General features: G+C 38.7%; 1 protein-coding gene across 2 annotated transcripts; it reads right to left on the reverse strand.

Annotated features, from left to right (window-relative positions):
* Positions 1–1,615: 1,615 nt before the first annotated feature.
* Positions 1,616–7,604, reverse strand: LOC110458387 (D-beta-hydroxybutyrate dehydrogenase-like). 2 transcript variants are annotated; one of them, XM_021510061.1, is made up of 9 exons: positions 7,521–7,604; positions 6,806–6,969; positions 5,920–6,044; positions 5,614–5,736; positions 4,598–4,701; positions 3,879–3,951; positions 2,729–2,790; positions 2,354–2,407; positions 1,616–2,025 (listed from the first exon to the last, which is right to left on the reverse strand). In XM_021510061.1, exons 2-9 carry the CDS (start codon positions 6,952–6,954, stop codon positions 1,933–1,935), a joined length of 783 nt encoding a protein of 260 aa, XP_021365736.1. In that variant the 5' UTR covers positions 6,955–6,969; positions 7,521–7,604; the 3' UTR covers positions 1,616–1,932. The 2 variants fall into 2 exon arrangements, with proteins under 2 accessions (XP_021365736.1, XP_021365737.1); XM_021510062.1 differs by lacking the exon at positions 7,521–7,604 and adding an exon at positions 7,168–7,260.
* Positions 7,605–17,141: the final 9,537 nt, after the last annotated feature.

Below are 17,141 nucleotides of genomic sequence, written 5' to 3' on the forward strand. Positions count from 1 at the left end.
CAATTGGCATTATATATATTACTCACATTCTGCTAAGGATCACCTATATTTTGCAAAAATAAATATTAGAAAGGATATTATAATTTCCTTCCGTACTGTTTTTGGCGAATATGTTAGCCTTCAACATCGTCCTGTGTTGGTGTGTTCAGTCAACCATAAAAGAGCGTGCACGCTTCTCCACGTGTACACCCCTTTCAAAAGCTAATTTAAGCTAAGCTAAGTAAGGCGTTGTTCAAATTGTTAAGGAAATCAATTTGATGAATATTCTTTGCATGTTTGTGTTAATATGTTACAAAGACGAACCAGACAACGGTTACATGACGGTGAAATGAATAGGGGCATCGGAATGCTGCAAGCTAGCATGTCTCAACGTCAGGTTTCAGCAGACCTTGGGGTGTGTCAAAGTGTGGTGGCAAGAATGACGAATCGTTTCTAAAATAACGGAAACCCTTCTAGACGTCATGCTTGAGGTTGTTTTATGGCTACAACGCAGCGCCAACACCGATTTTTGCTCATTCAGGCACTGCGTCACAGGTTCCAGACTGCCACAGCTTTACGAAATGACCTCCTTAATGCTTCTTGTACCCGGGTAGCCACTCCGACAATTAGGTACCGTCTTCATGATGCTGGTTTAAGGTCACGTAGACCAGCAATACAAGTTCCCTCAACTGCCCGCCATGTTAGGTACCGATTAGATTGGACCCAAGCTCACAGCACTTGGACTCTTCAGGAATGGGAACCGGTTCTTTTTACTGGCGAGTCCAGATTCTGTCTCGACTTCACCGACAGACGCGTTAGAGTATGGAGACAACCTGGGGAGAGGTTCCAGGCAGGTAACGTTCTGGAACATGACCGATATTGCGGAGGTTCAGTGATGATAGGGGGGGCATAAGCCTTCGTGGGAAAACTGACCTCCATGTCTTCCATAATGATACCGTTACGGCCCGGATTAACTGCGATGGAATCCTTGATGCCTATGTCCGACCCTACGCTGGCGCTATGGGCCCTGACTTAATCCTTATGGACGATAATGCTAGACCACATAGAGCAAGGATGACTGAGCAGTATCTACAGCAAGACACTATTCAACGAATGGATTGACCAGCCCGCTCACCGGATGTAAATCCCATCGAGCATGTGTGGGGCATGCTGCAGACAGCGCTCTCTGCCAGAAATGTTCAGCCAAGAACGCTCCAGGAGCTGGGAACAGCTTTGGTAGCTGAGTGGAACGTTACCCACAAAACCGGATACGCGATCTCATTGGGGACATGCGCAGACGTTATGAAGCTGTAATTGATGCTCATGGGCGTCACATTCGATACTTAAACAGTTTCTGTTTATTTAGGATGACTTATATTCAATGCAAGTTTTTTTTAGTGAATACCTCGCTGTTGCCAATTTTAAGGGTAACCCTTTTCCTGGTGCTCTTTTTCCGAATGTAATGACGATTTTTGGAATTTTTGCATGCTGATGAATTGAAAAAACAATCAATTTAAAAAAAATAAATAAAAAAAATATCCCCCCCCCCTTAGCAAACTGTGAGTAGTATATAAAAATATCAACAAGGCTTTCATTGATAATTAACAACAATCACATCAAGGTCTATGATTCTTAAGTCAATTTATATGGTCGATGGATCAATGTATATGTCATAACGGAGATATTGAGAAAAAGGTAGTGAAACGCACTACAAAATATATCGAACACCGTAGTGAGAACGTCTTGTGCATTAATTGCATTATCAAACGCGTGAGCAGCTACGTCATACATATTACAGAAACAATATTCACCGATTCATCAGAGATGTACATGTTTATTTAACGGATAGTAAATTAGCGTCATGTTAAGCAATATTTAATTCCATACACCTATTAGGACCTATTTGATTGCTCAGTGTCCTCTTGAATGACGTCACAGTGTTGAACTGACTTATTACTTGGCGCTGGTGCCTCCATCCATGACGAATGATGTCCCAGTCATACTGTCAGCCCCGGGAGAACACAGAAACAATACGAGCTCAGCAATCTACAAAAAGATTTCCAACATAAAAAATACTTTATTTCACGAATAGGTTTTCTAACCGTGATATGTGTCAAAAAATTGTTTGAAAATTCGAGTTGCTTGGTGACATAGGTGTCTTTTCTAAGACATTTGCACTGTGTGACCCTATTGTGCTGATTGGCTATTATGATTGTCCGAATTTAGCTTAAAAATGAGGATACTTATTCTTTTCTCTCTCTACCTATCAAATTTGAACAATTTAGAAATATTATCATATGTGTGTGCTAATATATAGACATCTCCTAAAATGAACATTAACTAAGTTAATTATATTTTGTCAATTTAATCTCACCTGAGAAACCTGTACTGGTTTTCCTGTCGGCTGTGAATCACAAAATAGACGTTTCTGGAATGACAAAGCCACGTGATCAGAAGCTATGGCAGTTAAATAAACTCATATAATCGACAGAATGATTGATTTATATTCCTCATAGTTTTTGTAGAATTTCACGATGGTTTTAGTGCTGCTTTACTGTCTCCTTACATCTATTATAATCTTACCGTTTTGTCCTCGAGTTTAGTTCTGCCCTTGTGTGTTGACAGTTTCCGACAGTTTCCATTTCGCTTCATCACAATATCTTATAAAAACATCTCTAAAGATTTATGTTCGTATCTGTGGTACACCTAGCGGATTGTTACCGGGGCAATTTTCGTGTTTGTTAATTACCTTTGCGTCATCTATGGAAATATTCTGTTGGCTGGCGACGTTTTCTACCTGAGCCTGCACAACTGAAAGTATAGACAAATTTCTAGATAGAGTCGAAAGAACTGTTATACTTGTCACCATAAATATATCATTGTTAAAAATTTAGGAAACTAGAAATTCGTCACATATACTATTGATCAGGAACACTGCAAGCGTGCGTATTACCTGCAGGTTTCACTGGAACTGATGAATATATCAAACATTTCAAAATCGATTGAAAGACTTCATGAAAATAAAAATGGCATGATCCTATAGCTACAGTAAAACCTTGAAAATGCACTTTGTTTTGTTTCCCAACTCGCTTACTGCCAAGATATTCAAGGTTTGTTCAGAATTCCAGAATGTAATTTGAAAATTATATGGACGAATGGTAATACATTATAACAAGGCTATTACATATATGTTGTGCAATACTTTATAGGTTTGTTAGTGAAGTATTCATTCAGATCAGCACAAAATCGCCCTGCAAATTAGTTTATGATAAACACAAGAATAATTGTCGTCTCCGTTCTTGTTAACAGGTGGACAACGTCCGTCCAACATTTGGTCGAAAGCTTGATCTTTGATGTAACGTCAGAACTAAGTGTAAGTTTAATTTGCCTTTATGCGTTGATGAAGTTCTTTTAATAATAGATTGAATTTCCTGGTAAATTTTAATGATATTTTGGAAACTCAATATCAATATTCCCAAAAGGCGAATTTTGCATGAGCAGTTTTGACGCATTGATGTCTGTTTTTGCGGTAGGATTGTGTTTCAAACACAGCATAGTGACATCTCATTTGAATGTTACAGCACAGACTCTGTAACACCCACCGAATACCTTTTTATTCTCCGTGAGGTTTAATAGAGTGTGTGGGCAGTAGGAAAAAGATACCTCTTTGAAAATTTAATACTATGACGATGTCTGCGAGGAGGGCTAGAATAGTTTTAATCAATTGTCCAAATCACCCCTGTGCTAAGTGTGTATAAAGAAATTGGGGGTAAAGTAAGGAGGTTGGAAAGAGGTTGTGTGGGTGTCTGTTTTCGTGAATGGGGTGTCTTAACCTCGCTGTCAAAATAGGATATTTATTATGCATTCCCTGATACATTTACCATGACGACACTACTTACAGGGCGTATCAACCCAGCCAGGACAGATGGCGTTACACGTGATTCCGTATGGAGCGGTTTCCAAGGACACTGCCTAAATAAAATGCAACGATACATTTATTTGTCAATTTTAATTACAAATATCAATCATTTCAAACACGAACATTGCATAAAGATATACATTGTTATCAATTATAAGATTATTATTTTTCATGAACGTTTTGTCTGTATATGAGGTATCGATTTTGTGATATGTTGTACACAATGCGGATGTGGTGAGGTTTCGTTTGTTTGTGGTTCAACGGTCTCGTGACATCTTATGACGTCATATAAACAACGACTTTAGATATGAGTACAAATTCATCAATTCCTACAACAGATTAAACATTTCAAAAAGTATTTATTCAATTTGGATTTCCAACTTTCTGGCCCCATAGCATCACCAATGAATCCTAGAAGGACGAAACAGTTGTGGGATTCAGTGTCATTCATTTTGTGCATACTGTATCGAATACCATAATTGAACGGTGCTATCACCTCTGTATGTTTTACGTTCAATTTTAATTATATGCATGTTTTCATTGTTGTTATTGCAACTGTTTGCTGGGGGAAAGGCGTCGATAAGCTACAATTAGTTGTGTCCAAGTATTGCTAAAAGACATCGCTGTATCACAAAAACGAATTGTTATCCATCGGTATGCCCCATTTCTGTGTCACTCGGAGTAGACACTGATACATACCTTCGTCATGCCTACTACTCCATGTTTCGTAGCACAATACGGGGATTTGTTGGCTGAAGCCACCAGCCCCATCCTAGAAGACACATTGATCAGGCGACCCCAGCCTGTTAGTAGAAGTATTTGTGTAGAATAAGGTCATAATCACGTACTTTGTTAGCTCTAGGAAGTGAACAGCTTAACGAAAATGCTTTGAGCTGATTCTGTATTACAACATTACAGAACAGTTTTTGATATTCTTTCATTATTGGATCCTGGAAAAGCGGAACGGTTCTTTGTTAATCCTCCTATATATAGAATCATGAAGACACATTTAATCATACGACATCCGAGCCGGTGCTCTAATACGCTTTTGTACCCAAAAACTTCTGGTTGTAAAGACGTTAAGATATTTAGAAATATACATTATACTTTGAGAACAAAGACGTTGTAAAGAATAAAACTATACTGATAGGTGAGAGGATTTCTTATTACATGTAACTTGCAGTAAGGAGGGGTGCCAATACAATTTTGGCCTTCTGGTGGCTATCACCGACACATTTTATTTTTTTATAAACATACGTTGGGGCTATGCCTCCATGATATTACATACAATTAACGTCACAAAAAACAAGTGTTGTGGTTGTGCTACATAAACCTTACTGCAAAGCATATTTAGCGACCCGAATAAAATGTTCTGAAATACGCAATTTATGTTGAAGAGCCAGAATTCTGCTACACCTATTTGATAATGTTTTTTTTTTTTTTTTTTTTTTTTTTTTTTTTTTTTTTNAATGCATTACGGTGTAGAAAGGGGTAAGAATTCTGCTTCACTTGTTTGATAATGATTTACTGTGAATAAAAAAAGCAAAATTCTGCTGCATTGAAAAGGAGCTGAACTTCGTGCATTTAATAATGCGTTACCGTGTATAGAAAGGGACATAACTCTGTTTCATGGTTCAAGTAGTTGATATTACCGACCCTCTGATCTTCCTGTACTTGTTTTTACACGATAGAGAGGACATAGATAGTGAACGAACCCTTCTGCTTCATTCGGGGGACAAAATGGCTGATAAGATAAAACGGCGCCGTAAGATTGATGGCGACCACCTCGTTCCACTTTGCTAGCGTGCAGTCCTCTACAGGAGTGACATGTTGCATTCCTGCAATGTATAAAGCACGTGCATACAATGGTCGGTATTTTTTCCATAACCTCGTTCATAAATACTTAATCCAATACAGAAATTACGAATTAATTGATTAACGAGTTCATTCGTTGAATACTCGAAAGCAAGGAACCGGGTCATGATCACGTGACTAAATGGCTAACGTAAGCGGTCGTGTACCTGCGTTGTTGACCAGTACGTCGACGCCATCCGGACAAATACGGTCCACCTCCTTACATAGACTGACCATTCCAGCCTCTGTCTTCAGGTCAGACTGGACATAGTCGACACTTTGGAGCGCAGAACTAGTCAGACAAAATGGCACAGTTGATAGATAGAAGGCCTACATGTTAAACATTGTGACAAATCCATAATCGTGTTATTTTCCCCTCACTCTTCAACGTCCTCTGCTTAGTAGGGAACAATAAAATAATAAAAATAACTAAGATCGTCTGCAGCAATTGAATTCTTGGGACCTTCACATTTCTTTGTTGTCTGCATACCCTCTATATCTGTCTCCACTTACATATTACGGTTAAGCAATGTTCTGTGATGTGGCTTTGTTTACCTTGTTACTTATGTGTGGTCACGTGTAAACTTATTGTGTTATTTGATTGATGGATATTACCATAGTGATATGTATAGACTAAAATACAAACAACTAAACTGATGCTTGACCTCTGCATTATTGGAAGGAAATATCAAGCTGAATGTTAAAAGAATCATAGTTTGAACAAAATGTTTTGAATTCTTTTCTTTGTTCAATATCTTTGCAATGCAATGATTTTAAAGAAACCTTTAACGCAAATCTGTATTGAAATTTAGCTGGTTTTGTGTAGTATGATCGAAAGCTGGATCAAATGATCAAGTTTTTAGCATATAATTTGACAATAAAATGCACGAAAACTGTTACTGATTTGTGATGCAATTCCAAATACAACACAATTGGTTTTACAACTTTTAAAATATTTCAATTAGTAAAATGCAAAAACTTTGGATGGCGAAATTCGACGATGGTACCCCTGCATCTTTTTCACTGTTTACGATTGGGTGTATAAACATGTACCTCTTGACCTTGTTAATTGCCTCCAAAGCCTCCTCCGTTGACCTTGACCCACACATGATCACGTGATAGCCTTTCTGTGCCAGAGATGTGGCCACACCTAGGCCCATGCCACTTGTGGAGCCCGTTACCAAGGCAGTCTTTGTCTCCATGGTGATAGTAGTAATCTACCGATACAGGCATTAAGAAAGAAGACATAGAATTTCAATATGAGAAAGCACTGAAATATCATAAATCCATGTTTTTTTGAGCAACTGTACATTGCTGGCCAGTAATGTTGCGAACGTAAGGAAGTGACGTTCCCATGGAACGACTGTTATCAAAAATCTATGTTCGATCAAAATATCGCAAAAGAATGTACATACCCCGTGTTTCCTGTAAAGTCTTGTTTTAATCTTACTACACTTCAGGTTGTGTCAGTATGTATAATGACCGTCCTGAATTACAGGCGGTTGAATCAATTGGCCCTTCTCCCGTTTATATTTTTTAAAAAGTCGGACTTGAGCAAGGCTACTGCTTGAAATAGATTACCGATCAAGCAGAAATACAGAAGTGGTTGTATATAATTGATATGCTGAATTATTATCTAATAACACGTGGTCATTGGGTTGTTTTAAATAAACAATAACATATGTACTGCTGTCAAGACACACTTTTTAGCTAGAGAGCCGAGAAATATAGAATTCATCATGATCAGTCGTATATGCAACATACTTACGTTTCACTAGTTCAAGTCACTCGGTGGTTGAAGACGTGCAAAATATTCGTATCTGCGCCCTTATCTATTGGCCGACAAGCTTTACCTGTCGACAATGGAAGAATAGTTATCTTGCCAACATGAATTAGCTAGGTTATGTGAACCGTTTTATCAAAACTACATTATTTCGTTTCGTTTCTTATTTGTTTCCCTCTTTTTGTAGTTGCAACCGGGTTCAAACGGGAATTTCGAACTGTCGGAAGTGACCATATTATAAGGTAAATACCTAATAGTTCGCAGTAGTAAAGACGGCGTACTGTGCTTGGGAAGAAACAATTCCCTTTACGTGCGTGACATGAACTAAATTAAGACGTCTAACGTAATGAATTTACGTTGATGCGGGTACACACTTTTGTGATTTGGGAGGCGAAGATGGCCTGCTATATTTTGGATATCAATATGGGGATCTGTAGAGCTAGGTATGACCCCTGTNATGTCGACTTTTATTTATTTATTTTTTAATTCATTTTTCATTTCTAAATACAAATAGTAATTTATTGTCAAGTGTTTATCTCTGTAGTTTTTTTTTGTTTTGGTTGCGTTAATTACCAATCTAATAAACATAAATCCTAATTAATGCGTTAGCAACCGGGGCCAAAACGGGAATTTCGAAATGTCGGAAGTTACCATATTATAAGGAAAATACCTAATAATTGGCAGTAGTAAAGACGGCGTACTGTGCTTGGGAAGTAAACATTTCCCTTTACGTGCGTGCCATGAACTAAATTAAGACGTCTAACGTAATGAATTTACGTTGATGCGGGTACACACTTTTGTGATTTGGGAGGCGGAGATGGCATGCTATAGTTTGGATATCAATATGGGGATCTGTAGAGCTAGGTATGACCCTGTAGAACTATGTGTTGCCGCTATAAAACTATGTGTTGCCCCGCCCCCTAGAACTTTTTTCAGGAAAACGAACAACAATTGTAGACTGATACAATTTTTTGAAATTAATTCGTCCAGATAATTGGTTGCAAATTCATGCATATCGTATAAATATGCAACGAGATTATAAGGATTGTTGCCAATAACAAATTTCAATCTCAATTGAGTTGATTGTAGCCTTAAAATTGTTAAAATACATTTTCGCTGAAAGCAAACGATAAGCAGTATTAGCACCGACAACGTTGTTGAACCTGGACAACTGTATCGTGGTCATTACGTACTTTGTAATTTAATGATCCCTGTCCCACATTAGGCGAAACGCCCGTCTTGCCATATCTATTTTTGATTTCGTAGGGGGACTGGACTGGAGTGAACACCACTGTCCAGCTAGTGATCAGTTGGTTAAAGCAACTTTGGAGGTCCAGGCTTCGAAACCCAATCTGACCCCGTTGCAATTTTACTGTCCATATTAAAAAAACTTTTGATTTCATTTGTTTAATTCATCCTTGGTATGTTCCATCGTGTATATACTTCCTTATAAAAGAATTAATTACAACGAATGACATGACGGTAAGAAACCCCGTCCAACTTGATAACAGATAACGCATTGGAAAAAATGTTTCCATGTTTTTTTTTTATTTACTGCATTTACAGGTGATGCATACATTTGAAAGGTTCCGTATTATTAAGGTTTCTTTTAACTAGAACAAGTATCTGCCATAAGTCTCGTTTTTGATGGAGTCTGTTTATGTTCCGTTGTCATGTACAGTACGTCATTCGGCGGAAATGACATATTATTTTGGGTCGAACCCTCCATCAACGGATAGTGACTTTCTTGCAATGTTTTCAGCCCGGGAGAGCACAGATAAAGAACGAGAACAATGAGGTGGAAACAATAAACCATATATGGGTCCGGAAGGGGTGAATAATTAAAGAGACGTAACGCGACCGACAGATAAGAAAGTTACCCTTATTAAGGTTAGCACCTGTTGTCCGGAGCTTGACATGTTTCAGAGATCACAATATACATGTAGCTTAGGGGCGATATATAAGCATAGGTTCAATTTGAGTTTATTTAGACCAACATATATGAAGGGACGACAGCTTGCAAGGGAACATAGATGGAATGATAATGGTAGACAGTATACCTGTACATGTTAATACAAATCGATTCCTATAAATAAGACACGCAAGTTACGCCAATTCNTTTTTTTCAACCAATTCGTCCAAAAAATTGGTTGCAAATTCATGCATATCTTATAAATATGCGACGAGGTAAGTTTAAACGAGGAACACGTTATCTATAAGGATTGTTGCCAATAACAAATCTCAATCTCAATTGAATTGATTGTAGCCTCAACATCGTTAAAATACATTTTCGCTGAAAGCCAACGATTAGCAGTGTTAGCACTAATAACGTTGTTGAACCTGGACAACTGTATCTTGGTCATTACGAAATTTATAATTTAATGATCCCTGTCCCACATTAGGCAAATCGCTAGATTGTTCTACAGAAGTTTTGCCCGTCTTGTCATATCTATTTTTGATTTCGTAGGGGGACTGGACAGGAGTGAACACCACTTACCAGCTAGTGGTTAGTTGGTTAAAGCAACCGTAACTGTAGTCCAAACTTTGGAGGTCCAGGCTTCGAAGCCCAATCTGACCCCGTTGCAATTTTACTGTCCATATCAAAAAAACCTTTTGATTTCATTTGTTTAATTCGTCCATGGTATGTTCCACCGTGTATATGCTTCTTTATAAAAGAATTAATTACAACAAATGACATGACGGTAAGAAACCCCGTCCAACTTAATAACAGATAACGCATTGGAAAAATATGTTTCGATGTTATATTTTATTTACTGCAAATACAGGTGATGTATACATTTGAAAGGTTCCGTATTATTAAGGTTTCTTTTAACTAGAACAAGTCTCGTTTTTGATCGAGTCTGTTTATGTTCCGTTGTCATGTACATTACGTCATTCGTCGGAAATGACATATTATGTTGGGTCGAACCCACCATCAACGGATAGTGACTGTCTTGCAATGTTTTCAGCCCGGGAGAGCACAGATAAAGAACGAGAACAATGAGGTAGAAACAATAAACCATATATGGGTCCGGAAGGGGTGAAGAATTAAAGAGACGTAACACGACCGACAGATAGGAAAGTTACCCTTATCAAGGTTAGCACCTGTTGTCCGGAGCTTGATATTTTTCAAAGATCACAATATACATGTAGCTTAGGGGCGATATATAAGCATAGGTTCAATTTGAGTTTATTTAGACCAACAGATATGAAGGGACGACAGCTTGCAAGGGAACATAGATGGAATGATAATGGTAGACAGTATACCTGTACATGTTAATACAAATCGATTTCCTATAAATAAGACACGCAAGTTACGCCAATTCAGAATGACAGAGAACGGCTCAGGACCGCTTAGGACGACATAGAGAGAGCGACAGAGAACGGCCCAGGACAGCTTAGGACGGCCTAGAGATAGCGACAGAGAACGGCTCAGGACAGCTAAGGACGACATAGAGAGAGCGACAGAGAACGGCTCATGACAGCTTAGGACGACATAGAGAAAGCAACAAAGAACGGCTTAGGACAGCTTAGGACGACCTAAAGAAAGCGACAGAGCACGGCTCAGGAAAACTTAGGACGATCTAGAGAGAGCGACAGAGAACGACTCAGGAAAGCATAGGACGACCTAAAGAGAGCGACAAAGAACGGCTCATGACAGCTTCGGACGACCTAGAGAAAGCGACAAAGAACGGCTCATGACAGCTGAGGACGACCTAGAGAGAGCGACAGAGCACGGCTCAGGAAAACTTAGGACGACCTAGAGAGAGCGACAGAGAACGGTTCAGGAAAGCATAGGACGACCTACAGATTGCGACAAAGAACGGCTCAGGACAGCTTAGGACAGCTTAGGACGACCTAGAGAGAGCTACAGAGAACGGCTCAGTACAGCTACCTATGTAAGGACGACCTACAGAGAACGACAGAGAACGGATCAGGACAGCTTAGGACGACAAACAGAGAAAGGAAAAGTCAGCAGCTAACACCTTGACAGCAAAAATAAACTTTTACTTTACAAACAAAACTTGTTGACTCTTTTGATATTTACAACCAATCGTTTCTGCTTTTTCTGTGGCTGTGCGTGCAGGGGTGGTTAGCCTAGGGGTTGATTTGAATCCGAATGATTGTCTATAATGATATATAAATATGCCAGGACAGATGGTGTTACATGTAATGCCGTATGGAGTGGTTTACAGATCCCCTGCAGAATTCGGGATTTTCGTTAGTTTCTCCTATACACGGGGAATGAAGAGAACAACATAGATTTGTGTCATTTCTAACTTTTATTCTAACAGTATCCACTGCATATAAATGAAAAATGCGAATAACGTGGGGTTCACTGCAGAATCAGGTTTTTGATAATTGATTTGTAGAAGTCGATTTTTCATTGTTTTTTCTGTTATTTCTAGGGATAACAACTCCTCGAGGTGAGAACTCGGAAAGGACACTGCCTACCTTGGGTATGCTCATCAGTCCATGTTTGCTGACGTCACCAACCCCAATATTGAGGACACATTGATCAAATGACCCCAGTCTGTCAGTCAAACATATCAAGGTCACAGATCAAAGCAATATGCCTTCCAATATTGTGATCAGTCCCATGTGTTTTTTTAATATCTGACTCCATTTGAACTGTACGTCGACGACTCCTGGACAATTACTTTCCAACTCCAGACTGGTAATTCATGCCCCTGTCATAGTCAGACTGGACATAGCGGTGTGCAGAACTAGACAGAAAAGCGACCATGTGTACTGTGGACGTGTTCTAGGTGTTTGTATNTGGGGAATGAAGAGAACAGCATAGATCTGTGCCATTTCGACCTTTTATTCTACAGTATTCACTGCACGTTAATGAAGGAGGCGACTAACGCTGGGTAAACTGTAGAATCTGGGTTTTTCTCTCTCAGGCTTCCGCTTTTTAGACATTTGAAGAACCAGTAATAAATCTGACTCAACAACTGCATCCTTTGTGGCGATTGTCGAGGGATCCCTTAGCAACTGGGAGTTTGCATCCGTGTTGTCTGCTCAGCGGACATTGCTGCCCCTTACAACACGTGAGATCTCTTTCATTTCCATTGTCTCCTGCCAACTCTATTCTGTAGTTTCTGACTCGTCACCCGTCTTCATTGACCCTAGCTTTGAGAGGACGTTTATTCTACAACTTATATCATTTTGCACTTCCATAATTTTGTTGGCACACCTACATCTTTTCTACAGTATGACCCCATTTGGTCGTATTTTGCTCATCCGCCTTAAAGATCACTGTAAAACACTTTTTTGTCATATTGGATTTATGGACCAAGAGCAAGTAAAAATGCTGAAAAAACACTAAAATACTCGATCCTTCCGACAAGAACACTACATATAGATTCAAGCGCGCCACGTCTAAAATGAGACTTGGCGTATGCTATAAGACAACAAATAATTAATTTGTAGAAATCGTTTTTTCATTGTTTTCTGTTATTTCTAGGAATAACAACTCCTTGAGGTGAGAGCTCGGAAAAGACACTGCCTACCTTGGTCTTGCTCATCAGTCCATGTTTCGTAGCACAGTACGGGGACTTCTTTGCTGACGTCACCAACCCTAATCTGGAGGACACATTGTTCAAATGATCCCAGCCTGTCAGTCAAACATATCAAGGTCACAGATCAAAGCAATATGCCTTCCAATATTGTGATCAGTCCCATGTGTTTTTTTAATATCTGACTCCATTTGAACTGTACGTCGACGACTCCTGGACAATTACTTTCCAACTCCAGACTGGTAATTCATGCCCCTGTCATAGTCAGACTGGACATAGCGGTGTGCAGAACTAGACAGAAAAGCGACCATGTGTACTGTGGACGTGTTCTAGGTGTTTGTATTTAACCAGTGACCTTCATTATTTCTGCTGTATCCCACTGCACATCACCCCTGCAAGTCGGGGATCGAGAAAAGAGTATACCTGCTGCAACCCACTACATGCATCGTAAGAGGCGACTAAGATGGAAACCCCAATGCAAAATTTGGGATTTGCTATTGTGCTCTCTACTTCGGGTCAGAAAAGCGACCAAAATAAATCTGCTAACTACCTTATATTTCCAAGCGCCTTGCCTGGATAATACCTCGCTTTTGGCTTGAATGTTGAGTGTTCGATAAGGTGAGGAAGGCGATGGGTTCTGTCCCAAGACTGGGACAAAACAAAAAAGTTTTATTCCCTGCTAAATGTTCAGCATTTAGTGTAATGGCAACAACTGGTTAACCCGTTGTCAGTATAATGCGACTCGGCGAAATGCTATGCTGGGTGTCTTCGGCATGGTATTTCAGTGAGATAGCACTATAAAGTCGGCATCAGATCTGCGCTAGCATCGAGGTAAATACAACAACATACCCTGTCTCCGGCACACATTCACACATGCAGGCATACACGACACACATGAATACACGCCGATCAATGACATTAGCTGTTAATAGGACATTAAACCCCGTACATCCGACCAACTTAGCACTGCAACACTTTGGTTCTATTTGTCATGTCTTTGATGTCGGCGATTTTCTCCTGTGTCTTCTGCTTAGATCACATTACAGAAACCAAAGTGATATGTTTCCCCCATGACAACACGTAGGATCTGTATCAATTCGTTTGTCACTTCGGCTGTGTCTCCCTAAGCACTCGTCTTCTTTCTCACTGGCTGTCACTACGACGTTAAACCCCACGAACAACCAAACAAATATATTCATGTAACTAGGTAACAATCAAAACATTCACATACATTGAGGAGGTGTCTTTACAATAACCCGGTTGTAAATCCCTTGTAAACACATATAATTTTAAGTAAAGTTCAAAACGATGACCGCCGAATACCCGCTTTAAAGTGTTAATTCTTGTTTGTTTGTTTGGGGTATAGCGTCCTCGCAGCAGCCTGGGTCATATGAGGAGGGTTGCCTAGGGGAACATCGCCAGGGGGAAAACTAAAACAAACATACAAACAAACAAACGTTGATGCAAAATTTATTATTATATTACATAATTATATAGGCTTGAGTTCATTATATGAACAAAGATTTTGATTGGGTAAATTACATTTTTACGCTACGATATAGATTGAGGCGTTGAGTCCCGAAAGTATCCCTATGTTAACTTATTCCACTATAAACTGAACCTCTTGACCTAGTTAATTGCTTCAGATGCATCTACATTTAACCTTGACCCGCCATGACCACGTGATAACCTTTCTCTGCCAAAGATTTGGCCACTCCTAGGCCCATGCCACTTGTGGAGCCCGTTACCAAGGCAGTCCTTGTTTCCATGGTGATAGATCAATGTTTTCTACAGATATAGAAATTATGATCCTACATTATACAAAAGATATGCATCAACAGATATTCATATCGAGAAAAATACTTAAAAGGTATTGATCTGTGTCTTTCTTAAGNGTGGTATAGTATTTGTGGTATAGTAGGTGTGGTAGAGTATGTGTGGAAGAGTATGTGCGGAAGAGTAGGTGTGGTATAGTAAGTGTGGTATAGTTTGTGTGGTTGAGTAGGTGTGGTATAGTAGGTGTGGTATAGTAGGTGTGGTATAGTAGGTATGGTAGAGTAGGTGTGGTATAGTAGGTATGGTAGAGTAGGTGTGGAATAGTAGGTGTGGTTGAGTAGGTGTGGTATAGTAGGTGTGGTAGAGTAGGGGTGGTAGATAATGCCTGATAATGTAGTGAAATTGTAATATGTTAAAACAGTGTGCTTGAATAAGTATGGTATAATAGATGCTGTAGAATATATGTGGTAGAATAGATGTGGTAGAATAGATGCTGTAGAATAATATATATAATATAATGCCGTATGGAGTGGTTTACAGATCCCCTGCAGAATTCGGGATTTTCGTTAGTTTCTCCTATACACGGGGAATGAAGAGAACAACATAGATTTGTGTCATTTCTAACTTTTATTCTAACAGTATCCACTGCATATTAATGAAAAATGCGAATAACGTGGGGTTCACTGCAGAATCAGGTTTTTGATAATTGATTTGTAGAAGTCGATTTTTCATTGTTTTTTTCTGTTATTTCTAGGGATAACAACTCCTCGAGGCAATTTGATGGAATTCATCAATTTAAACAAATCCTATACGATTCACTGCATTCCTGCTGAAAAAAAATGCTGATCGTTGGTATAATTTATTAATGATCTATTTAGTATCAATATTATAGAATCGAGAAGAATTGGACCGAATAACGCAAGGGGGATGGATGGCGATGGGGTATACCATAGGAACCGTTAGTTCCTTAATTGGTATCAAAAGTGGTTAATACTATGACCCCTATTAAAACACCCAGCTATAATTTATTTTGGGATTATTTCCATCCAATGCCTTCCAGAGTTGCTCCCCTGAGAAAATAAGTTTGTAGGCTATNCAGTAACTCAAATACATTGAAAGAATTGTCATCTTAACGTGTATCTGGAAATGTACAGATACTGTTTAAGTATCAATTTGATTCCGGTCTGTTATTCAAAAATATTTTTAGACTTGGTATGATTATCCCCCTTTCAAAACAAAACAATATTCACATCCGTGATTGTTTAAAGGATTTAAGCAAGCAAAGCATGCATTTAGAATATTGCACATCAGTTCTTTATCATATTTTATCGTAAACTTGTTAAGAATATAATATATTTAACAGTAAATATTACTAAATGTTATATATTGAATTTGAATTGTTATTGAAATAAAATATTAAATATAATTTTAAACATCTCTGTTGTATTCTTAAAAAGGTTAAGCTAGATAATATTTTGTTCAATATATTGAACCGCGAATGAGTGTCACGTGATCCTGTAGATGTTGTCAGCATTCAAAACAAATTTAAGATTTCGTTTTCCCCCAAATAGGAGCAATTTGATGGAATTAATCAATTTAAACAAATCCTATACGATTCACTGCATTCCTGCTGAAAAAGNGTTTTGTTCAATATCTGGAGATAAATAGCATCCCGTGATTTCCGCTTCATTGCATGCAATTTTAGTATTTCATGCTAAGAGCAAAACATGTCTGTCTATCTTGGTCAGCATTATGTGATTGTGTTCTGTACCTTAGAATCCATAGCAAAATACTGAACCGCGAATGAGTGTCACGAGATCCTGTAGATGTCGTCAGCATTCAAAACAAATTTAAGATTTCGTTTTCCCCCCAATAGGGGCAATTGATGGAATTCATCAATTTAAACAAATCCTATACCATTCACTGCATTCCTGCTGAAAAAAATGCTGATCGTTGGTATAATTTATTAATGATCTATTTAGTATCAAATATTATAGAATCGAGAAGAATTTGACCGAGTAACGCAAGGGGGTTGGATGGCGATGGAGTATAACATAGGAGGGGTATAACATAGGAACCGTTAGTTCCTTAATTGGTATCAAAAGTGGTTAATACTACGACCCCTATTAAAACACCCAGCTATAATATTATTTTGGGATTATTTCCATCCAATGCCTTCCAGAGTTGCTCCCCTGAGAAAATAAGTTTGTAAGCTATCCGAGTTGTGTCCCTTCTTCTATGTTTGATACACTGTAGCACTTTAGAAATTCACATGACAAAGTTCACATACTCATACCATGTTTTTTTT

Source organism: Mizuhopecten yessoensis, unplaced genomic scaffold, assembly GCF_002113885.1.
Source record: "Mizuhopecten yessoensis strain PY_sf001 unplaced genomic scaffold, ASM211388v2 scaffold9561, whole genome shotgun sequence".
Lineage (NCBI taxonomy): Eukaryota > Metazoa > Mollusca > Bivalvia > Pectinida > Pectinidae > Mizuhopecten > Mizuhopecten yessoensis.

Bases quoted from the DNA above. Each gene is read 5' to 3' on its own strand.
- LOC110458387 (XM_021510061.1), bottom strand. From the start codon at position 6,954: ATGGAGACAAAGACTGCCTTGGTAACGGGCTCCACAAGTGGCATGGGC. The intron at 5,737-5,919 runs GTACACGACCGC...TATACATTGCAG, and splicing joins CGTACTGGTCAACAACGCAG to GAATGCAACATGTCACTCCT. The intron at 2,791-3,878 runs GTAAGTAGTGTC...CTATACTTTCAG, and splicing joins TGGCTGGGTTGATACGCCCT to TTGTGCAGGCTCAGGTAGAA.